At 41.9% G+C, this 26,386-nt stretch overlaps 2 protein-coding genes across 2 annotated transcripts in view; both read left to right on the top strand.

Annotated features, from left to right (window-relative positions):
* HERC6 (HECT and RLD domain containing E3 ubiquitin protein ligase family member 6) overlaps positions 1 to 1,503 on the top strand; it is a gene marked incomplete at both ends in the record, with an annotated part of 65,613 nt that extends 64,110 nt beyond the window's left edge. Inside the window, one exon of the mRNA XM_081111489.1 lies at positions 1,277 to 1,503. Coding sequence (XP_080967615.1) covers positions 1,277 to 1,503 — 227 coding nt within the window. The remainder of the gene's footprint in view (positions 1 to 1,276) is intronic.
* Positions 1,504 to 13,155: 11,652 nt separating this feature from the next.
* LOC308532172 (E3 ISG15--protein ligase HERC5-like) overlaps positions 13,156 to 26,386 on the top strand; it is a gene marked incomplete at its 5' end in the record, with an annotated part of 51,897 nt that continues 38,666 nt past the window's right edge. The window contains 7 exons of the mRNA XM_081109467.1: positions 13,156 to 13,441; positions 15,619 to 15,739; positions 16,430 to 16,512; positions 19,408 to 19,629; positions 20,845 to 20,936; positions 21,885 to 22,015; positions 25,493 to 25,638. Of these exons, the coding sequence (XP_080965593.1) occupies positions 13,156 to 13,441; positions 15,619 to 15,739; positions 16,430 to 16,512; positions 19,408 to 19,629; positions 20,845 to 20,936; positions 21,885 to 22,015; positions 25,493 to 25,638 (1,081 nt within the window). The remainder of the gene's footprint in view (positions 13,442 to 15,618; positions 15,740 to 16,429; positions 16,513 to 19,407; positions 19,630 to 20,844; positions 20,937 to 21,884; positions 22,016 to 25,492; positions 25,639 to 26,386) is intronic.

The raw sequence follows: 26,386 nt of genomic DNA, 5'->3' as shown, positions 1-26,386 counted from the left end.
ACTAAGCTCTGTGCCCTTGGGCTATACAAACTTTTCTGAGAGGGAACCCTAAAGTTTCCCTACAGCACACAATGACATTCTTTCACCTCCTTATCCCATTTTTCAGCTCCTCTTTCTTCTTGCTATTTTGTTGCTCCTGAGGATGCTGGAGGACAATTACAACTTCTCCACAAACCCAGCCTACTTTTCCACAAACCCAAACTCCCTTTCCACTATGCTCTCTTAATGGGAAACATGTACTTCAGCCCAGTGGCTCCATTATCTGTGCATTCATGTCTGTACATTCAGTGAGCTCATGTATATCTCGCTATTTCAGGCATTTTTCCTTAGCATTCCTCCCCACCGCACTCAACTAGCCAGATGTGACCTCAGTGAAGTCTCCTAGTTACCCCAGCCTGGCCCTTCTCTCCCTGCCCTCAGTCTTAGGGCTTTCATCAGGCTCTTCACCTCATACTTCTTGGTTGTGCTAAAATAAACCTCCTGTACCTTGCTATTATCTTTTCATGTGCTGTTGGCCCTTGAACAACCTGGGGGTTAGGGGCACTGATCCCAGGCCACACACACAATGGAAAGTCTCTGTATAACTTTTGACTCCCTCCAAACTTAACTACTAATAGCCTACTGTTGCCCAGAAGCCTTACTGATAACATAAACAATCTACTAACACATATTTTCTATATTTTATATAGAGATATACATATATATATTATACTGTATTCTTACAATAAAGTAAGCTAGAGACAAGAAAATGTTAAGAAAATCATCAGGAAAATCCATTTACAGTATTTTTGAAAAGTATCTTCATGTAAGTAGACCCACATAGTTTAAACCCACACTGTTCAAGGGTCAAACTTATGTAATTTCCCCCCAACTAGACCATGAACTTACTGAGGACAAAGACCAAATGTCATGATTTTTCTATGCTCCCCATAGTCCCAGGTAGTTCTCTCCACACAAGAGTATTTAATAAATATTTACCGAATTAAGTGATTAATTTCTTTTCATTTTAAATTTTGTTCTTCCTAAGGAATATCTTTTTTAAAAATATGTATTTATTGATTTCAGAGAGGAAGGGAGAGATAGAAACATCAATGATGAGAGAGAATTATCGATCGGCTGCCTCCTGCACTCCCCACACTAGGGATCAAACCCGCAACCCAGGCATGTGTTTAAACAGGAATCAAACCTTGACATCCTGGTTCGTAGGTCGATGCTCAACCACTGAGCCACGTGAGCTTGGCACTAAGGTATATCTTATCCAAAGATTCCTTTCCAGTTTTTCTTACAGGAAATGATAGGCAGACTGCAAGAGGATTACAAGAAATGAGAATCACATTTCGCTGTCCTGAAACGTTGAGTGAAAGAGATTACCTAAGAGCACTCGTGTGTCATAGTATTCTGGACCTTCCTAAATATTCTACAATGGAAAGACTGGAGGAAGCACTTCAAGAAGCCATCAGAAGCAACCGTGGATTTGTCTCGCCCACAGTCACACAGAAATAATGACCTCTGGGAGTCTCAGTGAGGCCTCAGGTTCCCAGGTTCTCTCACTCTTCGATTCAGATGTTCTTCTTTAGTTCTAACTAGTATAAACGGTTGATGATTTTAATTAGAATTAATAAATAAATGTTAAAATAAGCAAAAAGTGATGAATCATGATAATATTTTTAATGAATCAACATTTCCTGATCCCTAAACTTACTATCCTAATATTTGCCTTTTAGTGAATTATTTCCTGAGCGATAATTACCATTTAAAAATAAGCTGAATATTAAAAGCTAAGAGCTGTTTTTTAAAATATTGTGCATCTAATAAACGCTGCCTGCAAATATGAAAGTTTGAAATAAATAAACAAAAATATAAACTAATATAACTTAATTTTGTGACATGTAGATGTGTATTTTATACTAGAGGCCCAGCGCATGAAATCGTGCATGAGTAGGGTCCCTCGGCCTAGCCTGCCATCAGGGCCATCTTCTGCCCGCTCGCCAATCCCTAGTCCCGCCCCACCGCCACCCATCCCAGTTCACCATCCTGCGATCAGAGCCTGCAGAATAAAGGGTGGGACCAAGAGGTCTACCATCCCGCCTGCTCGCCAGTCCCTAGTACAGCCATACCGCCACCCACCCGGGATCCCTGTGGTTCCCCACTCGCCATCCTGTGATCAGTGCCTGCGGGCAGGGGCGTGGGAGGGGAAGGGACTGAGAGCTGGTCAATGCACCTCATAGTGACTGGTCAAGCAGTCATTCTGGTCGTTAAGCTGTTATTGTTCCTGGGCTTTTATTATATAGGATTATTAAATGTCTCCATAGTTTTTATTTTAGCCAACTGCTGAATAATTTATTTGAAAAATCTAAATGTTAAGGGATTCATTCATTCATTAAAGAATTAATTATGTTCAATACCATGTTCCAAGAATCATTCCAAATGGACAAGGGAATGGAGAACCTATTCAAACAAATAGTTGATGACAGTTTCCCAAACCTATGGAAAGAGTCAAATCCTCAAAGCCAAGAAGCAAACAGAACACCTACTTACCTCAATCCAAAGAGGCCTTCTCCAAGGCACATATTATTAAAACTGTCAAAAATTAATGACAAAGAATTCTTAAGGCAGCCAAGGAAAAGAAAGGAACTCATAATGGAAAGCCCATTAGGTTATCATCAGACTTCTCAGCAGAACTCCACAAGCCAGAAGAGAGTGGAACCAAATATTCAAACAATGAAAAAGAGAAATTACCAGCCAAGAATAATATATTCTGCCCTAGCTGGTGTGGCTCAGCTGGTTGGGCATCATGCCATGCACCAAATGGTTGCTGGTTTGATTCCCAGTCAAGAGCAGGCACATGCTGGGTTGAAGGCTCAATTCCTGGTAGAGGGCATATAGGAGGCTGCTGATCAATGTTGGGCTCTCACATCAATGTTTCTCTCTTTCCCCCTTTCCCTACTTCTCTCTCAAAAATTAATTTAAAAAATATATTTTTCAGAAGACTAATATAACTAAAGACATTTCCAGACATTCAGAAATTGAGAAAATTTATCACCAGAAGACCTCCACTGCAGGAAATACTCAAGGGTGTTACGCTACCTGAAACAAAGAACAAAAGCTTACAATACTATGAATAAAATCACAAAAAAACTTACAGAATAAACAGGGATAATTTGTGACAACAAAAACATAAAAGGGGTGGGAGTAAGGAATGAATTTGCAAAGAAGGACAGAGGTCAGATGCATTCAAAAGAAAAAAACTGTATATAATGAAACTTTCTTTTTCATAAACCTAATGGTAAACACACACACACACACACAACATCCAAATTGAGACAAATATCTTAAACAGAAGAGAAAACAGAGGGAAGAATTATGGAATATCACCAAACAAAAACGACAGACAGAAACATAAAGGAAAGGGACTGATGGAGGCACAGAGCTACCAGGAAGCAAAAGACTAAACGGCTAAAGGAAATCCTCATACATCAGTAATTACTCTAATATAAATGGAGTGAATTCACCAAAAAAGGAGGACAGAGTAGCAGATTGGCCCAAAAAACAAAACTCAACCATATGCTGCCTTCAGGAGACACATCAAAGCTGCAAACACAAAGTTAGACTCAGAGTGAAAGAGTAGAAAATGATTTCTCCAAGAAAATAACATCCACAGAAAACTAGGATGTGGAGAAAAGGGAACCCTAGTACACTACTGGTGGGAATGCAGACTGGTGCAGCCACAATGGAAAACAGTATAGTTTCCTCAAAAAATTAAAAATACAACTGCCATTTGACCCAGTGATCCCACTTCTGGGAATATATTCTAACAACCTCAAAACACCAATCAGAAGGAATATATGCAAGCCTATGTTCATAGCAGCATTATTTACAATAGCTAAGATTTGGGAACAGACCAAGTGCCCATCAGTAGATGAATGAAAAAGCTGTGGGGAGATTCTGAAGATGGCGGCGGTATAGGCAGACACGTCCCAGGTTGTGTCCAGAAGCAAATGGAGTGAGCAGCTGAAACTAATAACACCCACCCCGAATTTGCAAAATTGCTCAGCTGGTGAGACCCTTTGCAGCTGGGAAGGGCAGAACTCTCCTGGAAAGGTAAAAAAAAACAAACAGGGATTTGGGCAGGAAAGTTTGCCAGACCTCCGAGCCCAGAGGGTCGGAGGGAGGCCGCATCCCTTGGGACAGGCACAGCCCCTGACTGGGGAAAAGAGATCCGCGGGATTCCTGGCACCGCCGGGGGATTTGAGAGCTGGGTTCTGTGATCACGGAGGACTGAGCCTAAAGGGGGCAGCCTGAAGAGCTGACCACACCATGCAGTGCCTATAAGAGAAGAGCTTACAGAATCCAAGCCTTCCCCATTTCCGCGACCGGCGTTTGTTTGTTTTCACTGAATCCTGTTCATAAGATATTTCGGATACAGACACTCACCTGTGCTGAAGAGAGGGAGAGGGTGCAGAGGAGTGGAATCTGGGGAGAGACTGAGGAGAGAAGGGGGGCCGGGAGAGGTGGCAGCGAATTGAGTGCTGAGACACCCCTGAGCCCAGACTGGGGCAGCCATTCTATCTGGAGAGTGAGACTCCTACCCCCAGCCCCCAGGCAAGGAGCACAGCCACACCCAGATTCCACCCTGAACGAGATCAAGGATTAAAATAATCTGATCAGTCCCTGGGAGTTAACAGGGTCTGACCTATAGAGGGATTTTCAATCCCAGCAACAACACAGAGCCGGTAACTATTAAGCCGGTAACTACCAGCTCTGGATAGTTGACCTCTCCAAATCAGTTTTAATTGCGATAAGAAGCTGTATAGCCTCAGAGGCCAACCCCAGAACACTGCCACCCAGAGGCTGAGCCACAAACTGACTCTTTGCTAAACACAAAATAAGGCAGTCTGGGAAACAAATACGACCTGCTTTAAAATAAGGACTGTGGTTTACAACACAGAGGAACAGTGTATCGCAGGGAAACTCAACACTCTCCTAAATACCTGGCAGGACTAAAGGCGAGCCAGACTGAAGAATAGAAGAACCGAAGGACCTTCACTACTGCAAATTTTTTTTTTCTTTTTTCACCTTTTAACTAAGAAACCAATTTTTTTTCTTTGTTTTTCTTTCTTTTTTTTTCTTTCTTTTTTTTTCTTTCTTTTTCTTCTTTTTCCATCACCTGATTTTACCCTTTTAATTACTACCTTCTTATTTTTAACCAGTATTATTACTGCTACCATTTTACCATTTTTTAAAGTGCCATTTTATTTTTTCTTTATTTTATTTTGGGATTTGTGTCCTCCATTCTGTTTTCATCGTTATATTATTAGTTTTTTCTAGTTTGCATCCATCTCCAGGGAGCTGTTGCTGGAATTTGTTGGGATTAGTGGCGGATCTATAGGAGTATTCTCTGCATATAAAAAGTCTCTTCCCCTCTTCCACTTCATTCTCTCTTTTTGCTCTTTTTTTTTTCTTTTCTTTTCTCGCTTTTATTTTCCCCCCTCCTTTTTACCAATTTCATTTTTGCACTCCTTTTTTTGGTCCCTACTTTTCTTTTCTTTTTTCTATTTTATCTTTTTCTCTTCCTTCTTCCTTATCCCCTAATTCTCTTAATTCGAGTGGTCACCTTTATTTGGGGTTATTAATATCGTGAATATATTTGTGTTTAGTGCCTGGTACGTGGTGCCTTGTTGTGTTGTATTTTGTGCCTTTAAATCAATGCAGCAGATCCAAGCAACAGCAGCCTCCTGAGCACCACACCCTCTGCTGAGGAACAGCAACTGTACGTGAAGCCTCCCCCACCAGCCAAAAGAGCCACCACAGCTGTGAACAGCACCCACCAGAGGAGCTGCTGCCAACTGAGGAGCAGCAGCTACCGCAACCGCCCGAAGAACAACCACAGACCAAGGAGTCACGGCCACCCAGGGAGCAGCCACTGAACTACTCAACGTCTAGGTATGTCAGTGAGATCAAACATGGGTAGACAAAGAAACCCCAAAAGAAAGAAAAGGAGGACTCTCCAGAAAAGCAGCTAAGTAATACAGAGGCATGCAACATGACAGAAAAAGAATTCAGAATAAGGGTCCTAAAGTGCATAAACCGGATGGAGGAAAAAATCAACAACTTCTACAAGACGCAAGAAGAAACAGATGAAAAAGTCAACTACCTATGCAAGAAGCAAGAAGAAAAAGATGAAAAAATCAATAACATATGGAAGAAGCTAGAAGAAACAGATGAAAAAATCAACAACTTAAGTAAGACCCAAGAAGAAATGAAGAGTGAAATAGCTGCAATAAAAAACACCATTGAAAGTATCAACAGTAGACTAGGAGAAGCGGAGGACCAAATTAATGAATTAGAAGACAAGGAAGCAAAACACACCCAAAATGTATTGCAATTGGAGAAAAAAATTAAAAGACAGGAGGAGAGCCTAAGGGAGCTTTGGGACAACATGAAACGAAACAACATACGAATAATAGGGGTGCCAGAACAACAGAAAGAGGAACAAGGATTAGAAAACCTATTTGAAGAAATAATATCAGAAAACTTCCCTGAGGTGGGGAAGAAAAAAGTCACACAAGCCCAGAGAGTCCCAAACAAGGTGAACCCGAAAAGACCCACACCAAGACACATCATAATTACCATGGCAAATGTTCAGGACAAAGAGAGAATCTTACAGGCTGCAAGAGAGAGACGGAAAGTTACATACAAGGGATCTCCCATTAGATTATCAAATGATTTCTCAACAGAAACACATCAGGCCAGAAAAGAATGGACGGAAATTTACAAAGTGATGCAAAGCAAAGGACTGAATCCAAGAATACTCTATCCAGCAAGGCTATCATTCAAACTTGAAGGGGAAATAAGAAGCTTCACAGACAAAAAAAAGGCTAAGGGAGTTTATCACCACCAAGCCAGCATTGCAAGGAATGCTAAAGGGACTGGTATAAAAAGAAGAAATAAAAAGCTTAGAAAGAAAACAGCCACACAAAAAAAGAAATGGCTACAAACAAGTACCTTTCAATAATAACTTTAAACGTAAACGGACTAAATGCTCCAACCAAAAGACATCAAGTGGCTGAATGGATAAAAAAACATGACCCATACATCTGCTGTCTACAAGAAACCCACCTCATGAGAAGGGACTCACACAGACTGAAAGTGAAAGGATGGGAAAATATCATTCAGGCAAATGGAAAGGAAAAGAAACCTGGGGTAGCAATACTTATATCGGACAAAATAGACCTCAAAGTGAAGGCCATAACAAGAGATAAGGAAGGCCACTTCATAATACTAAAGGGATCAATACAACAAGAAGATATAACCCTGGTAAACATATATGCACCCAATGCAGGAGCACCCAAATTCATTAAAAATCTCCTGGAAGATATCAAAGGAGAGATCGACAACAATACAATCATAGTAGGGGACTTTTAGTACACCACTGACAGCACTGGATAAGTCCTCTAGACAAACAATCAGCGAAGATACAGCAATCCTAAATGACTCACTAGATCAGATGGACTTAATTGACATCTTCAGAACACTTCACCCCAAAGCCAGGGAATATACATTCTACTCATGTGCTCATAAGTCATATTCAAAAATAGACCATATATTGGGTCACAAGCAAAGTATCCCTCAAATTCAAGAAGATTAAAATCATAAAAAGCATCTTCGCAGACCACGATGGCATAATATTAGAAATAAACTACAATAAAAACAACCCAAAATACTCAAACACCTGGAAGCTGAATAGCATGCTATTAAATATTGATTGGGTTACCAATGAGATTAAAGAAGAAATTAAAAACATCCTGGAAACTAATGACAATGAAAACACAACAATCCAAAACCTATGGGACACAATGAAAGCAGTCCTGAGAGGGAAGTTTATAGCTCTCCAAGCCTATCTCAAAAAACAAGAAAAAATGGTAGTAAATCATCTAACTCTACAACTCAAAGAATTAGAAAGAGAGCAACAAGAAAACCCCAGAGTGAGCAGAAGGAAGGAGATAATAAAGATTAGAGCAGAAATAAATGACATAGAGACCAAAAAAACAATACAGAAAATCAATGAAACCAAGAGCTGGTTCTTTGAAAGGATAAACAAGATTGACAAACCTCTAGCCAGACTCACCAAGAAGCAAAGAGAGAGGACCCAAATAAACAAAATCAGAAACAATAGAGGCGAAATAACAACAGACCCCACAGAAATACAAATGATTGTTAAAAAATACTATGGACAGCTCTACTCCAGCAAACTAGACAACCTGGAGGAAATGGACACATTCCTAGAAAAATACAACATTCCAAAACTCAATCAGGAAGAATCTAAAAATCTCAACAGGCCAATAACTATGGAAGAAATTGAAGCAGTCATCAAAAAGCTTCCAGCAAACAAAAGCCCAGGACCAGACGGCTTCACAGGGGAGTTTTACCAAACATTCAAGGAAGAACTAAAACCTATCCTCCTCAGACTACTGCAAAAAATTCAAGAGGAAGGAACACTTCCAAGCTCATTCTATGAAGCCAGCATCACCCTAATACCAAAACCACGTAAAGACAACACAATGAAAGAGAATTACAGGCCAATATCCCTCATGAACATAGATGCCAAAATCCTCAACAAAATCTTAGCAAATCGGATCCAGCAGTACATCAGAAAGATCATACACCATGACCAAGTAGGATTTATCCCAGGAATGCAAGGATGGTACACTATCCGCAAATCAATAAACGTGATACATCACATAAACACATTGAAAGAAAAAAACCACATGGTCATATCAATTGATGCAGAAAAAGCATTTGACAAAATTCAACACCCATTTTTGATAAAAACTCTCAGTAAGGCGGGAGTAGAAGGATCATACCTCAACATAATAAAAGCCATATAAGACAGGCCCACAGCCAACATCATACTCAATGGACAAAAACTAACACCATTTCCCCTAAGAACAGGAACAAGACAGGGATGCCCCCTCTCACCACTCCTGTTCAACATAGTACTGGAAGTGTTAGCCATTGCAATTCGGCAAGAAGAAGAAATAAAGGCATCCAAATTGGAAAAGAGGAAGTAAAACTGTCCTTATTTGCAGACGACATGATATTATACATACAAAACCCTAGAGACTCCATCCAAAAGCTACTAGACTTAATACATGAATTTGGCAATGTAGCAGGATACAAAATTAACCCCAAGAAATCTGAGGCATTTCTATACACCAATAGTGAACTTTCAGAAAGAGAGATTATAAAAACAATCCCGTTTACCATCGCACCAAAAAAATTAAGCTACCTAGGAATAAACTTAACTAAAGAGGTAAAAGACCTCTACCCAGAAAACTACAGGACGTTGAAAAAAGATATAGAGGAAGACATAAACAGATGGAAGAACATACCGTGTTCATAGATTGGTAGAATCAACATCATTAAAATGTCCATACTACCCAAAGCAATCTATAAATTCAATGCACTTCCCATTAAAATACCAACGGCATACTTCATAGATCTAGAACGAACTCTCCAAAAATTCATCTGGAATAAAAAAAGACCCCGAATAGCTGCAGCAATCCTGAAAAAGAACAAAGTAGGTGGGATCTCAATACCAGATATCAAGATGTATTACAAAGCCACTGTTCTCAAAACTGCCTGGTACTGGCACAAGAACAGACATATAGATCAATGGAATAGAATAGAGAGCCCAGAAATCGGCCCGAACCAATATGCTCAATATTTGACAAAGGAGGCAAGAATATACAATGGAGCCAAGATAGTCTCTTCAATAAATGGTGTTGGGAAAATTGGACAGATATATGCAAGAAAATGAAACTAAACCACCAACTTACACCACACACAAAAATAAACTCAAAATGGATAAAGGACTTAAATGTATGGCAGGAAACCATAAAAATTCTAGAAGAATCCAAAGGCAACAAAATCTCAGACATATGCCGAAGCAGTTTCTTCACTGATACAGCTCCTAGGGCACTTGAAACTAAAGAGAAAATGAACAAATGGGACTACATCAAAATAAAAAGCTTCTGCACAGCAAAAGAAACCATCAACAAAACAAGAAAACCCACTGTGTGGGAAAACATATTTGCCAATGTCATATCTGATAAGGGCCTAATCTCCAAAATTTATAGGGAACTCATACAACTCAACAAAAGGAAGATAAACAATCCAATCAAAAAATGGGCAAAGGACCTAAATAGACACCTTTCAAAAGAGGACATTCAGAAAGCCAAGAGACATATGAAAACATGCTCAAAGTCACTAATCATCCGAGAGATGCAAATCAAAACAACAATGAGGTACCATCTCACACCTGTCAGACTGGCTATCATCAACAAATCAACAAACGACAAGTGCTGGAGAGGATGTGGAGAAAAAGGAACACTTGTGCACTGCTGGTGGGAATTCAGACTGGTGCAGCCACTATGGAAGACAGTATGGAGTTTCCTTAAAAAACTGAAAATGGAACTCCCATTTGACCCTGTGATCCCACTTCTAGGAATATATCCCAAGAAACCAGAAACACCAATCAGAAAGGATATATGCACCCCTATGTTCATAGCAGCACAATTCACCATAGCTAAGATCTGGAAACAGCCTAAGTGCCCATCAGTAGATGAATGGATTAGAAAACTGTGGTACATCTACACGATGGAATACTATGCTGCTCTAAAAAGGAAGGAACTCTTACCATTTGCAACGGCATGGATGGAACTGGAGAGCATTATGCTAAGTGAAATAAGCCAGTCAATGAAGGAAAAATACCACATGATCTCACTCATTCATGGATAATAGAGACCATTATAAACTTTTGAACAATAATAGATACAGAGGCAGAGCTGCCTCAAACAGATTGTCAAACTGCAGCGGGAAGGCCGGGGAGGGTTGGGGGGCAGGAGGTAGGGGGATAAGAGATCAACCAAAGGACTTGTATGCATGCATATAAGCATAACCAATGGACATAAGACACTGGGGGTTAGGGGAGGCCAGGGGATTGTCAAGGGGGGGGGGGGGGGAGAATGACACAGATGTAATACCCTTTGTAATACTTTAAGCAATAAAAAAAATAAAAATAAATAAAGAAATAAAAATAAAAGAAAAAAGAAAAAAATATATATATAAAATAAATATCAAAAATATAAGTCTTTCTTTTACTATGGTTGCAAATATCAAAAAATTTCTATATGTGACACAGCACCAAGTTAGGGTTTTTCAAAATGCTGACATGCTGAGCTCAAAAGGTTCGCCATCACCGCCCTAGGTAAAATAAGCCAAACCGAGAAAGTCAAACATCATATGATCTCAATCGTGTGTGGAATCTAATGAACAATATGAATTGACCAACAAAATAAGACCTGCAGGAGGGAGGCATGGAACAGGCTGACATACCTGGATGTGGGGTTGGGGGTCCAGAAGAGATAAACCAAAGAACTTGCATACTTATATGCAGAGCCCATGGACACCAGGAATAAGGTAAAGACCTGAGGGGTGGGAGTGGGGGGGAAGGGAATGAGAGATTATCTGTAATACTATCAACAATAAGAAATATTATGCAAAATGAAAAAAAAAAAAAAGGAAAACACAAAGCCTGCGTAAGTTTTATTCCATTTGTAAGGAATTCTCGAAAAGGCAAAAACTATATTGCCAGGAGTCGTGATGTGGTGGAAGGACTCAACTGCACAGTTCACCCTTTGACTTTCATCCTCAAGTTCAGTTTTTTATAAGAACACTAGTGGCCCAGTGCACGAAATTCGTGCATGGGGGAGGGGGTTTTCCTTAGCCCGGCCTGCACCCTCTCCAATCTGGGACCCCTCGAAGGATGTCCTACTGCCAGTTTACAGGGATCGCTGGCTCCTAACCGCTCACCTGCCTGCCTGCCTGCCTGATTGCCCCTAACCACTCTTCCTGCCAGCCTGCTTGCCCCCAACTGGCCCCCCTGCTTGTCTGCTTACCCCCTTAGGCCCTGCCCCCCACCAGCCTGATCACCCACAACTGCTCTCCCCTCTTAGCCTCTAACCGCCTCTACCTCAGACCCGCCACCATGGCTTTGTCCAAAAGAATGTCGGGAAGGTCTTCTGGAAGGTCTCCCAGTCTAATTAGCATATTACCCTTTTAATAGTATAGATAGAGGCCTGGTGCACGGGTGGGGGCCAGCTGGTTTTCCCTGAAGGGTGTCCTGGATCAGGGTGGGGGTTCCCTTGGGGTGTGGGGCGGCCTGGGCGAGGGGGCCTGTGGTGGTTTGCAGCCCGGCCACACCCCCATGGGGTGAGGGTCCCTGCTGCGGGTGTGTGGCCAGCCTGGGTGAGGGGATGAGGGCTGTTTGCTGGCTGGCCAAGGCCCAGGGCAACCCAGGCTCCCAGACCCTCCTTGAGCAGAGGCCACAGTGGCTGTAAGCAGGTATCTGTGATTTATTTATCTTCTATAATTGAAACTTTGTAGCCTTGGGTGGAGCCCACAGCTGGCCAGGGCAGGGGGAAGCTTGGCTTCCTCCATCGCCAGGGACAACCCAAGCCTCCTGTTGGCTCTAGCTCTGTGGCCACCACCATCATGGTTGGGTTTATTTGCATACTCGCTCCTGATTGGCTGGTGGGCGTGGATTGTGTGGTGGCTTGTGAGTGTAGGGGAGGTACAGTTAATTTGCAGTTTCTCTTTTATTAGATAAGAAGATAGTTTGGGAAATGGTGCAAATCCAGCTGTGTCAGGGCTCCTAGTTTGGGAAATGGTGCAAATCCAGCTGTGTCAGGGCTCCTACTAGTGAAACCCCAGTTTCTTTCAAGGCCATTTGGTCCAGCCAGCTGGCAACACTTTTTCTGCCCCGCCCACCACCCTCAATACAGGCATCGCCCTGTGAACTTCGGACATTCTAGAATTGTTTCAGTTTCCCTTTCCTTCTCCTTTCGATTCTGCAGCCTTAGAAAGAAATACTCCCCTTCCATTCTCACTAGACCTTCGGGCTCCGCCCCCAAACAGTATTGGTGTTGGCATCAGCGCTGGGGCTGTTGAGCAGTCTACTCGCCAGCTGCGCTCTGAGGTCGCGCTCAGGCTTGGGGGTTTCCGTCTCCTCTGACCTCTCCGCCGGCCGCACTTCCTTCTCCTCCCAAGGTCGGCGCAGCGTGGGGCGCGGCTGTGGAGCCCGGGAAAGCGGCGATGGGGCCGAGGCCACCGAGGAGGTCACGGGGCGGCACACACCCGGCATCCGGGCCGCCCGCAAAGTCCCGGCCGCCCGCCCAGACCCGGGCCCCGGCGCAGCCGCAGGGCTCGCGGCTGTGGCTCTTCCCCGACGCCCCCGGCCTCGGCAGCGCGCTGTCCCGCAGGGCCGACGCGACGCGCCAGGTGTGCTGCGCGCGGGGGCGCCTGGCGGTGCTGGAGCGCGGCGGGGCCGCCGTGCAGGTGCACCAGCTGCCGGCGGGGAGCGACGGCGCCAAGAAGCCGAGTGAGTGGGGCCGGGCCACGCCAGCTCGACCCTCCGGCGCGGGCAGAGGGTGGGCGGGTGGGAGCCCGGGGCCCGCGCCGGCCCTCCAGCTCCTCGCGGCAGCGGCCCGAGTGGTGGGTGCGCGGCCCTTCTCTAAACGGGGAGGAGAGCTCCCGAGCGGACCCGGCGCCGCAGGGGTGCGCGGTGGTCCCAGGAACGCGCCGGGCCCCAGTGGGTTTTCGGGTTTCGCGCCTGCGGCAACGCTGGGCTCCCCAAGATCCTGCGCCCGGTCGGCGCCGAGTTCGCGGTGGGAGCGCCCGCTGGGTCGTCCTCTCCGCGGGTTCGCGCGGCGCGAGGGCGCACACGGGCGGCATCTTCACTCGAGCCAGACTAGTCCGCCTTTATCGGGGTTTCTGTCCCAAGCTTTTCATTTGCCCCGTTTAGATCATAGCTGCTCCGGTTTTCTGAGCCTTTGGAGAACGCAGATGCCTGGTTCTCGATGGCGGTACCTTACCTGGGCGAGCGGCTTAAAGAGCGCTTTTCGGTTGCACATCCCGAGGGGTCATCTCCGCGGAGATCGGCCCGGTTCTGTGACTCCCATTGCACAGGTCGGGGAAGCGAGTGGCCATGCTCCTGCTCTTAAAACTTTGCTCCTGTGCTGACTGAAGAAGATGGTGTTCTGTTGTTCGTTTTGCTTTTAGCTTGAGCGAGGCGGAACATCACTTGCATTCCTTTTTGGTGAACTTCCTGTGCTTGTACTTGCCGGGTTTTTTAAAAATTGGATTTTTCTTACTAGTTTAAAAGTTGTATGACCGTGAAGTCAGAATAGCCCTTTGTCGGTCATAGATGCTGTAATATTTTCCTCCACTTGCACTTAGTTTGTGTTACTGTATAGTCTGCGTCATCAATCTTTTCTGTTAAGGAGGCTTACGGATTTTTCCGATGTTAGGAAGCTATCCACGCCAACGGTTTAAAATGTATTCATCTTTATAAAAATTTTAAGCTTTCACATTTAAAATTAAAATTTTTGATAGGCTTGGCTATTATTTTGATTTAAGAATAGTGAAATAAGGGATAGAGGTTTATTTGTTTTCCACCCGAAAGCCCCAATACCATGGGTTGTTTTTTTAAAATAACCTTTCTTTTTTTCCAACTAACTTGAAATGCTGAGTCTCTCAAAATCCAGTCTGTTAGGCCATTTCTTGTTTATTACCAAAACTGTTTTCATTTGTAATGTAAAGTGGATTGTGCTTTGATATTTTACATGAATAGGTACTATTTTCCCAAATCTCTATCCTACTTTAAATTTTGTGGTAAAACTAAATAAGATAAGAGTAAATGGTAACTAGTGAACAATTTCAAATCTCTTAACGTTTAGAAAGGGAAAAATATGCACTAATACCAATAAAAAATTTTAAGAGCATCCTCTTTTAAAATAGTTCCCCAAACACAATTTCAAGAATATAGGCCTTAGCTTCTCTGTGGAGCAGTCAGGGAGGGTTATTATTGTTATTTGGTTTGGTTTTGAAAAGAGTGTATCTCAGAAAACACAATATATTTGCTTCTACAATGAGTTACGTTGTCCAAAAATTGTTATATTTTCTTATAGACTTTTTCATTGCTGTCACTTCAAATGTAGCTTCTCTATCGATTTATTAAGCAGGAATCTATTATCAGATATTAATTCACTACTTTAAAGGTATTTTCAACATAAAACAAAGTACGAATCAGTGTCTTCCCAAATTAAAAAAAAATTCATCATCAAGACCACAGTCAATGCTAATTTGTTATCTCTCTGTGAGTGCATTTTCTTTAAAAACTAGTTATGTGAAGCAAAGGTTGTCTAGATGAAATTTTTTTTCCAGGCGTTCTAAATGCATTATAATAAAGTAAGCAATAAAAGTGGATAATAGCCCTAACCAGTTTGGTTCAGTGGAGAGCATTGGCCTGTGGACTGAAAGGTCCCAGGTTGGATTCCAGCCAAGGGCATGTGCCTTGATTGCTGGCACATCCCCAGTAGGGGGTGTGCAGGAGGCAGCTGATCAATGTTTCTCTCTCATTGATGTGTGTAACTCTCTGTCCCTCTCCCTTCCTCTCTGTAAAAAATCAATAAAATATATTTTTTAAAAAGTGGATAATAATCTCAGAGTGATTACCCCTAATAATAACCATTATTCCTGTTTGGATTTGCTCTACAGAATGCATTAAATTAGGGAAAAAAATGAAGATACATTCCGTGGACCAAGGAGCAGAGCACATGCTGATTCTGTCCTCAGATGGACAACCATTTGAGTACAACTATAGCATAGAACATGAAAGGTAGAGAACTTTTTTTAATTAAAAATTATTTCAATTTTACTTAAAAGGCAATTATAATTTTGTAGCAAAATATTACTTTATATGATCCTTGTCCCCTGCTTTATATAGTGGCATTTTAAGTAAACCATGAATTCTGAACTGACCAGTGAATTCCATGAGTAAATTACAAACCAATTTATATCACCTAGGGAACTTACCATGTGTTGCTTTGACATTTAAAGACAATGGTTAGTTAGTCTGCCTAGTCCCAAATTGGACTTTCACATTCACTAGTTCATAATAATCTTATAAATTAGATTTCTAGAATAAAATCTAATAAATCTAGAATAAAAGTATTCAATCAAGGAAAAATACTTTATCATGGAATGATTTGTGATACTTTCTCTTAGTAGATCATAAGAATTAGAACTTATTTTCATCTTGTATTATTCCTGCATCATAAAATTATTTTATAAAAGTCTTAGAATCATCTTATTACAATTATATAATGCATATTATTTTCCTTTTAGACCACTGGTTAAAACATTTTTGTAATTGCATTTTTATAATAATTTAGATGTACTGAATGTGAAGCAGTAAATTATAAATTTTTTTCTTAAGCTTCAGTGCTAATTTAAATACAGTTAATAATTCTAACATGTGACCTTCATTCAAATAGTGATTGGCATAAAATATATTTTCTTTCATCAGGCTTCAATGTTATAGTTTTTTTCAAGAAAAAACTATAATTCAGATCACATGTGGAGATTACCATTCCCTTGCACTCTCAAAAGGTACTTTTTTGGAATATTAATTGTTTTTTTAGAGAGAGTGAATATGTGTATATATAGAACTAATAGAATGTGTATGCTTTACTTCATAACAGGACAAAAATATGGTTTTGAATTTGATATGGTTCAGAACACTATTCTTACAGGAGGTATAAAATGAGAGAATTCTTGGACCTATAAAATCTTCAGATTTCCATAATTACAATTCCTACATTTTATTCTGTCAGAAAACAAAAGTAAAACAATTTAGTAATGAGTTTGCTGTCCTTTATTCAGAGGAAAATGATCCATGAATTAGGGAGTAAAGTGCCTCCCAAGCAATGGAGCCTTCTTCCAATGGATTCTGGGCAAGAGCAAGTTTCATAGAGCATTATTAGATCAAATTTGGAAATAGGGCGTGATTGCCTGGGGTTGCAAATCTCACATTATTTAGAAAGATATCAAGGAAATAGCCGGGTTGGCTTGATGTTTGGGGATTGGCTGAGTGGATATACTGTGTTTCTGGTCAAGGGGAGCATTTATAGAAACACAAAAATTTGATTGGCATGGCATGCCAGGCAGGGCTGACTCCATCTTGGGCCTAGAGATTAATTCAACAGCTTCATGTTTTTATTTTTCAAATATGAAACAATGAAAATATTCTGAATAGTCAAAATCATTCTGTCTGGAATCAGGACCAGCATGGGCCACCCTTTTCTAAAACCTCCTCCCTCTTTCTTAGTGCTCTTCCAACTCCCATGGTAGGAGCTCAGAATCTTTGGCTCTGCTTCTGTGGCCAGTTTGCAGCCCCTGATGTGTTTTAACATTACCTTTTGAATTAGGGATTCTCTCTCAGCTCTTCATTATTTCCTGTTTCTTATCAGACACCGAAATGAATTATTTCCTAAAGAAACTTGACCATGGAGGAATAATTAAGACAGGAGAGTGATAGGAATTCAGAGTCAAACATTTTTTATTAATGTGTAGGATAGACATACACACAAACTGAATGGAAGCTGGGAATCAAGGGAAGTAAATAATCAAGAATCTGACCTGTCCTGAAGGCCCTATGAAAGTTTGAGAGTATGAACTTGTATTGGGAAAAAATGACCTGATTGTTTTTCTCCATCCATTCATAAAGAAACATCTAATTTTTAATATCCATCATGTTCAGAAGCAAACACATTGCACCGTCAAAAACCCCAGGGTCTACTGGTGTGGGGGGAAAGAGATGTTCAGGATTTATTACCGGTAAATCACATGTAGGAAAAAGAAAGGTCGAGGAAACAAGAAATGGAACTGCATGCTCATCATTATATTCCTGGTGACGGAATGGCCCACGATAATGAGGTTTGAAGGAAAGTCTTTGCCTCCAGATCTTGCACAGTATGTTGCTGGGATTTTCAGTAAGTGTTAATTCTCTGATATCTTTTTTCAGACTCCATTAGATATTGTCAACTCCATTAGATAACATCTAAAAACTTTTCTTGAAAAATGTATTCAATTAATGGAAGAAGATGCTGGTTCTTTAAAGATATTGTGCCACAATTTCCAATGTATTTTTAAGTTGTTTATTTAAGACTACAGGCCCGATGCACGATATTCGAGCACTCAGGGGCGAGGTGGGGGAGCGGGGTCCCTCAGCTGTGCCTGTGCCCTCTTGCACTCCGGGAGCCCTAGGGGGATGTCCGAGCTTACCTAAGCTATCAGTCAGACATCCTTAGTGCTGCTGTGGTGGCAGGAGCCGCTGTGCTCACCAGTCCAGAGCCTGGCACCTGGCTGAGCAGCACTCCCCCTGTGGGAGTGCACTGACCACCAGGGGGCAGCTCCTGCATTGAACAGAATCAGGCTGAATGGGCTCTCCAACATCCCCCGAGGGGTCCTGGACTGTGAAAGGGCACAGGCCAAACCAAGGGACCCCACCAGTGCACTATCACTGGGCCTGGGAGGGACTTGGGAGGTTGGCCAGCCAGGGAGGGTACACAGGAGGGCTCCAGGGCATAACTTGACCATCTCGTTGAGTCCTGATTAGCTGGACCCCAGCAGCAAGCTAACCAACCAGTCGGAGTGTCTGCCTCCTGGTGGTCAGTGCACAACATAGCAAGTGGTTGAGTGGCCTTAGCATATCATTAGCATATTTCACTTTGATTGGTTGAATGAACGAATGGACACTTAGCATATTAGGCTTTTATTATATAGGATCTTTAGGATCTTTAGGATCTTTTATCTTTTATTATCTTTTATTATCTTTTATTATATAGGATCTTTAGGATCTTTTATTATATAGGATCATTAAGGAGCAGGGGTGGGGGTGTGGGGGGGGGGGAGAAAAGAATGGTTTTTATCCAGATGTACAATGTTTTTGTGTTTCATGGACTTATCCTGTGGGTTTTTAAAAATATTTTTAACTTAATTATAATATGTGCAGATAACTTCATTCTACTTGTCTTTGTTTGGGCTTCTGTAACAAAAATGCCACAAATTAGGTGGCTTCAACAACAGAAACCTCTCATAGTTCTTGAGGCTGGAAGTCCAGTTCAAGGTGCCAACAGATTTGGTGCCTGATGAGGAGAGGGTAAGAGCTCTCGGGGGCTCTTTTATAAGGGCACTAATCCCATTCCTGAGGGCTCCACCTCCTGATCTCATCTAATCCCAATCATTTTCCAAAGGCCCCACCCCCTAATATCACATGGAGGATTAGGATTTCAATATATGAATTTGGGGAGGGATACAGTCAGTTCGTAACACTACCAACTCTTACTGCTAAAAACAAGATTCTTCTAGTTTTTCTGACTCAGACATATGGGATCTGAGAAGTTCTGTTTGAATGTAAGAGACTGTGATAGTATAATATGCCGTAGGGTAATGTCTGCTGCATTTTAAACTCAATATGACAGCATTTTCTTTGTTTATGTCCAGGTGGTGAGCTTTTTGCCTGGGGACAGAACTTAGATGGCCAACTTGGACTTGGGAGAATACTTGACTCGACCCCCACACCACAGCTTGTGGAGCACCTCTCAGGAGTTCCCTTGGCTCAGATTTCTGCAGGAAAAGCCCACAGCATGGCTTTATCCATGTCTGGAAACATTTACTCGTGGGGAAGAAATGATTGTGGACAACTAGGCCTGGGCCACACTGACAGTACGGAAACACATTTTAAAACTCACATTATCAACAGACATATTGTTAGATGCGTGATGAAATTAACACAGATCTCCCTTTTAAAAATGGTTCAAGTCCTCAATTTTCTTGTCACTGTTCTTCCTGGTTCTCTCTCCGTCTCCAGGACAGAATCGGTTTAAAAGTCATGCATAGTGTGGAAGTCCTTGCTATAATTGAGACATGTCAGGGCCATGTGGAAAAAGGGAAAGAGTATCAGACGGGATTGGAACTCCTGGATTATGACTCCCACCTCACAGTTAACTAACTGCAGGGCCTTACCCAGTCCCTTAGCCAGATTTTCTCTAGGCCTTACTTTCATTTCCTGTAAAGTGATGAGCTTGCATGAAATGATCTTCAAACTCCATGTGCACTTAAGTGTCTATTAACATAATTATATTAAGACAAAAAGATGCTAAAACTCTATCTTAGGAACTAATCTTAATCATATCCTAAAAACTGTTCATTACATCTGTACATACACATATGCATGTATGCACTATAAAACACGTAGAGTAATGTCCATTATTGAACTACCGCCACAAAGCAGATGGCAGAATTTCTTATTGACCCAAACACCTTGTTAGAGTTTTCAGGTGTAGCAGAATCCATTGATTTATCAACTCTGGTAATATTCACGTTATCTCCTGAGTTATTGGTCAAACACTGCATTTCTTCTTGATGTGGTCCCATGCTAATTCCTCAGCAGAACCCATAAGTTAAAATTAGAAAAATATTCAAAGGAGGCAAAGAAATAAAGGGCAATTAAACTGTTTTAGTTGAATCTCTAAGTGATTTGACAAGAAAATAATCGTGAAAAAGAGGAGAGGTAGAGAGGCAAGGACACCGTAGTAGAGAACTGAAAAGAAAAAAATAATGTTTATTAAAAAGGATAATTCTCAATGGGAATGGAAAATATCAGATATCCTGCAATTAAAGTTAATTAATTAACGGGCCAGGTTAAAAAGAGAATAGGCCTGGGAAGTGGCTTGATACTTTCATAGGTGAGTCCTTTGACCGTTGCCCCATGCCCACCTTTAAGCCTAAATACACCAACGTACAGCCTTTCTGGTCAGAATGTGTTGGGAATTGCAGTCTGAGAGGAAGTAGCCCAGGTATGTTACCAGTAGCACAGAACTCTAGTGTGAAACTCAGCATTTCCTTTTGGTCACTTTAACTGTTCTTTCCCTCGTACAGATGAAGATTGTCCTTCCCTTATTGAAGCACTGGACAACCAGAAAGTTGAATTCCTTGCTTGTGGTGGCTCTCACACTGCCTTGCTCACAAAGGTGTGTGTCCTTTGTCTCCTCGACTGTAATTTTGGAAGAACACTTTGCAGTGGGGAAAACACGAGAACACCTAGGTGTGGGCAGTTAGTATTTCCCCGGGAAGAAAGGTCATCATGTCCCACAAGCAGGACGTCTTCCTGATAATTGTGGGTTTTGCTTTGACTGCTTTTCTTTGCTTTGTTTTGTTTTGTTAATACTCCCAGGAGGATATTTTTCCCATTGATTTTTAGAGAGAGTGGGAGGGAGGGAGGAGGAGAGAGGGAGAAACATCAATGGGAGGGCAACACATTGATTGGTTGCCTCCCGCACATGCCCCAGTCAGGGTGGGGATTGATCCGGGTACATGCCTTTGGACAGGAATCAAACTCAAGACCCTTCAGTGGGTGAGCTGAGACACTAACCATTGAGCACACTTGCCAGGCCTGACAGTACTTTTTAATTATTCATTGACTAGAGGCCCGGTGCATGAAAATTCATGCACTGGGGGGGAGGGGGGTTCCTCAGCCTGGCCTGCCCCCTCTCACAGTCCAGAAGCCCTCAGAGGAGGGAGGTGACCCGATGAACAGGGGAAAGCGATGTTCCCACCACACCTCTGCTGCTGCCACTGCCGGCAGAGCAAGCCTCGGCTGGCCCTGGGTAGCTTGGCAGCCACTAGGTGAGGCTTTTCTGCGCCTGGGGCTGGCCCTGGGCAGCTGGACGGCTGAGGGGACAGGGGACTCCAGAAGCAGGCACTGGCGGGGCTGAGGGGACTGGGTGCTGCCATCTTTGAGGATGGGACAGTTAATTAGCATATTCCCTCATTGGCTGTGGGCACTGCCATCTTTCCAATGGTGTGAGTGTCAATTAGCATATTCCCTCTGTATTAGATAGGATGGTGCCTTTGCACCAATAAATACAACTTCTGTGTCCCATTTCTCTAGAATCTGATTTGAACTTCCCTTTCCTTAGGATGGGCTCCTGTTTACTTTTGGTGCTGGAAAACATGGGCAGCTTGGTCACAATTCAACACAGAATGAGTTAAAACCCTGTTTGGTGGCTGAGCTCCTTGGGAATAGAGTAACCCAGATAGCATGTGGAAGGTAAGTTGTAAAGTGTTGATGGAAGTTGATAAAATCACTAGAATAAGTTCTGGTTGGTAGTTAAATAAAATTTCCATTGGTTTCATTGATTGAGATAAAAGTATTAAACACTTTTAAATGGAGATGCTTCAGCCGAAACCGGTTTGGCTCAGTGGATAGAGCGTCAGCCTGCGGACTGAAGGGTCCCAGGTTCGATTCCGGTCAAGGGCATGTACCTGGGTTGTGGGCACATCCCCAGTGGGAGATGTGCAGGAGGCAGCTGATCGATGTTTCTCTCTCATCGATGTTTCTAACTTTCTATCTCTCTCCCTTCCTCTCTGCAAAAAATCAATAAAATATATTTTTTTTTAAAAAATGGAGATGCTTCATTTACATTATTAGATAATCGTAATTTTTGTTTAGTATACATGTTTGTTTTCATTGATTTTTTAAAAAATATATTTCTATTGATTTCAGAGAAAAGGAAAGTGATAGAAACATCAATAATGAGAGAGAATCATTGATTGGCTTCCTCCTTCACGCCCCCTACTGGGGATTGAGCCCGCAACCTGGGCATGTGCCCCTGCCCCGGAATCGAACCTGGGACCCTTCGGTCCGTAGGATGACACTCTATCCACTGAGCCAAACTGGCTAGGACTGATTTTATTTTTTTTAAATGAACAAATACATTCACCTTCTAAAGCCCCTTCAGTAAAATACCTTTGTAACTGTTTAAATGCACTTTGTCTTTACAAAAAGTGTCATCATTTATGTGGGAAAAATAGAGACAGACTCATAGAGAACGTACTAACAGCTGTCAGAGGTGAGAGGGGTTGCCAGGCTAGGTGAAAAAGGTGAAGGAATTAAGCAAAAAAACAAACAAAACCAAAAAACCTCATAGAGACAGACAACAGTATGGTGATTATCAGAAGGAAAGGGGTTTGGGGGAGGTTATATGGGGATAACTGGTGATGGAAGGAGACTTGACTTGGGGTGGCGAACATACAGTACAATATACAATATCAATACAAAGATGTATTGTGGAATTGTACACATGAAAACTACATAATTTAATTAACCAATGTCACTCCATAAATTCAGTAGAAAAAATAGATAAGCAAACATGAATCACAAAAGATTATTCATTGATAACCCCTCAGGGGCCATCATACTTAATCACCACAATTCTCTCAGAGTGATTACAGTCAAGTAGAAGACTAAGTCATTTGTGCTTTTGAGTAAAATATTCTTGAGAAATTTGATTCTCACAGCTTTTTTTTTTTTTTAAACAAAAGTAGAAAAACTTTCTCAAACTCCTTGCTTTACTTAATTATTTTCTTCCTTGAACCTCAATCAATCCACTTCTCATTAGTGGAAATGTTGGGTCTTGGGGGTTAAGAAGTATTTTCACCCAGATACTTGTATTCTTTTCCACACTAAACACAAGCAAATTCAGACTGTACCGAATATTGGGTTCATTTGTTTGTTTACTAAGCCTTTGCTGTTAAAAAAACTGGTGTATGTACTTTTAGAAATAGACTCTATGAGAGTAGTTCTCAACCTTCCTAATGCCGCGACCCTTTAATACAGTTCCTCATGTTGTGGTCACCCCCAACCATAAAATTATTTTCATTGCTACTTCATAACTGTAATTGTGCTGCTGTTATGAATTGTAATGTAAATATCTGATATGCAGGATGTATTTTCATTGTTACAAATTGAACATAATTAAAACATAGTGATTAATCACAAAAACAATATGTAATTATATATGTGTTTTCCGATGGTCTTAGGCGACCCCTGTGAAAGGGTTGTTCGTCCCCTAAAGTGTTTGTGACCCACAGGTTGAGAACCGCTGCTCTATGATCTTGGAGTAAAATTACATAAATGAATATTATGAAGGTAGACCAGATTATTGGGGTGGCATAATTCTCTGCATTCACTAATGTCTGCATTATCCAAAGAAGCTATCACCACTTTGGGTTTTTTCATAACACACATTCCTTAGTGTAGCATGTGTTACAAGAAGAGTCGTCATGTTAGAGATGTAATGCAAACCAGGGCAGTACCCCTGTTAACACAGAAGAATTCTCTGGAAAGCCTCACAGAACTCACTGAAAGCTGTTATATTCATGGTCACATTGATTACAAGAGGAAGACACAGATTGTAACGAAAGGAAGAGATGCATAGGACAGCTTCTAGGAGGGTCCAAATGAGGGGCTTCAGACATCTGCTCCCCTTGACAGTGTTACCTCCTCCCTGCCTGATACATGGCCACATCTAAAGTATTGCCAACCGGGGAAGCTCACCACCGAAGTACAAAGTTGTTACTGTGGTTTCATTGCTTAGTCGTGATTGATTGAATTATTGTCTAGATCCGTGGTTCCCAGCGGGGGCCCCACAGGGGGACAATTTGATTTTTAAGGGGGGAAATTTGAGAACGAGTTATTAACAGTGAATTTTTTTCCATTCCTTATGGTTCTAGGGGCCTCATATATAGTATGTAAATATATATGGTGACATACTTATGCATTTCACTTCTCTATTATATGTTTTGAAACTTTATATTTGCTATTTTTTCATATCATTTCATATTATTACTATTCTTTAATGATTTCTTAGTGATTTCTTCCTCAGTACTTACACTGTCCTTTTATTCTTTTATTTTCCTCCTTCATGAATGATGTTATGTTCTTTAGAAGCTTATTTAGACCAAGTTAATGGCCTTTTAGGCTTCCTCCACGTGAATAGGAGTTCACTTTTTGAATATGAAGAATTATAGGTTGGGGGGGGCGGATCAGGATTTTAGAGATGCTTTGGTGGGGCTTGGCCAAAAAAAGGTTGGGAACCACTGATCTAGGTTGTTGAATTCAAACTCCAGTGTCTCCCTCCCTGTAGGTTTGCCTTACTGGTGGCCAGAGGGGCCCCCCTGAGCCACCTGGGTAAACTATTAAGTCAGGGGCCTGCCATGAATAATAAAGACACACCTATTGTTTGGGGAGTTTTAAGAATTTAGAAGTTACCTCCCAGGCCCTGAGGACAAAGGTCAGACCTCTATTTGAGCAAGGCCAAATTCTATGTAGTGGGTGAGACCATTGAACAAAGTTGTCAGAAAATCAGGGTGATAAAGGTCTTTGGGAACTGGAGTGGGAACTCGGAGGATCCCCTAATTCCATTTTCTAGCACGGGAGAGGAAGGGCTTAGAGGTGGCTTCCAAGAGGGGGTGGCTCTCAAGCCAAGGCTTAAGGAGGAGTCCAAGGCAACGGGAGGTGCTTGTTCCTGATGCAGGGAACACCACTTGCCAGCGTACAGACCATGGCCGTGAGTCATCTCAACCACACATGAATGATCCGTGTCCAGGTGGCTAATGTCATGCCTTGGCAGTTGGTTAGCTGGTTTCACCCACTAGTGACCTAATTTTGACAGTTTCCTGCATTGCTGTGAACTCTCATTGTGGATAATTGGGAACTGACCGTACATGTGTTTTTATTTAATAGGCGGCACACACTTGCCTATGTGTCTGATTTGGGGAAGGTCTTTTCTTTTGGTTCTGGAGAAGAAGGACAACTGGGAAACGGTGGAACGCAGAATCAGCTGATACCACTTCCCATGAAATTGCCATCAAATGCAGAACTCAAATTTGGTAAATTCTATAGGAGCACAGGATTTGGCGTAAATACTTTTGTCGAGAAACTGTACTGTGGCAAGAAAAGAAATGCCCTAGCCCAGCCGTGGGCAAACTATGGCCCGGCCCGTTTGAAATGAATAAAACTAAAAAAAAAAAAAAAAAAAGACCGTACCCTTTTATGTAATGATGTTTACTTCGAATTTATATTAGTTCACACAAACACTCCTTCCATGCTTTTGTTCCGGCCCGCCGGTCCAGTTTAAGAACCCATTGTGGCCCTCGAGTCAAAAAGTTTGCCCACCCCTGCCCTAGCCTGTTTGGCCCAGTGGATTGAGCGTCAGCCTGCGGACTGAAGGGTTCCAGGTTCAATTCCAGCCAAGGGCATATGCCTGGGTTGCAGGCTCCATCCCCACTGGGGGGCATGCAGGAGGCAGCTGATCAATGATTCTCTCTCATTGATGTTTCTAGCTCTCTCTCCCTCTCCCTTCCTCTCTGAAATCAATAAAGAAATATAAAATTTAAAAAAAATAAAAAGAAAAGAAATGTATGACTGTAGGGAGTTTCTCTAAACATTGGTTTCATTGTTTGCTTACAAACCATTTAAAATATCCAGTCTAATTTATCAAGTCAAGTTAATCTTTAGTTTTCTCTTACCTCTTCAGATTAAGATTAATGTGGACTTAAAATGATACAACATAAATAGACTCTATGGATTCAGAAGCATATGCAGCCTCTGATTCCAGTTTGCAGGGGGCCTATTAAT

Source organism: Myotis nattereri (genome assembly GCF_964212035.1).
Source record: "Myotis nattereri genome assembly, chromosome: 1".
In the NCBI taxonomy this organism is placed as follows: Eukaryota; Metazoa; Chordata; class Mammalia; order Chiroptera; family Vespertilionidae; genus Myotis; species Myotis nattereri.
The sequence above is the reverse complement of the archived record's forward strand: the minus strand, read 5'-3'. Positions and strand labels throughout refer to the sequence as shown.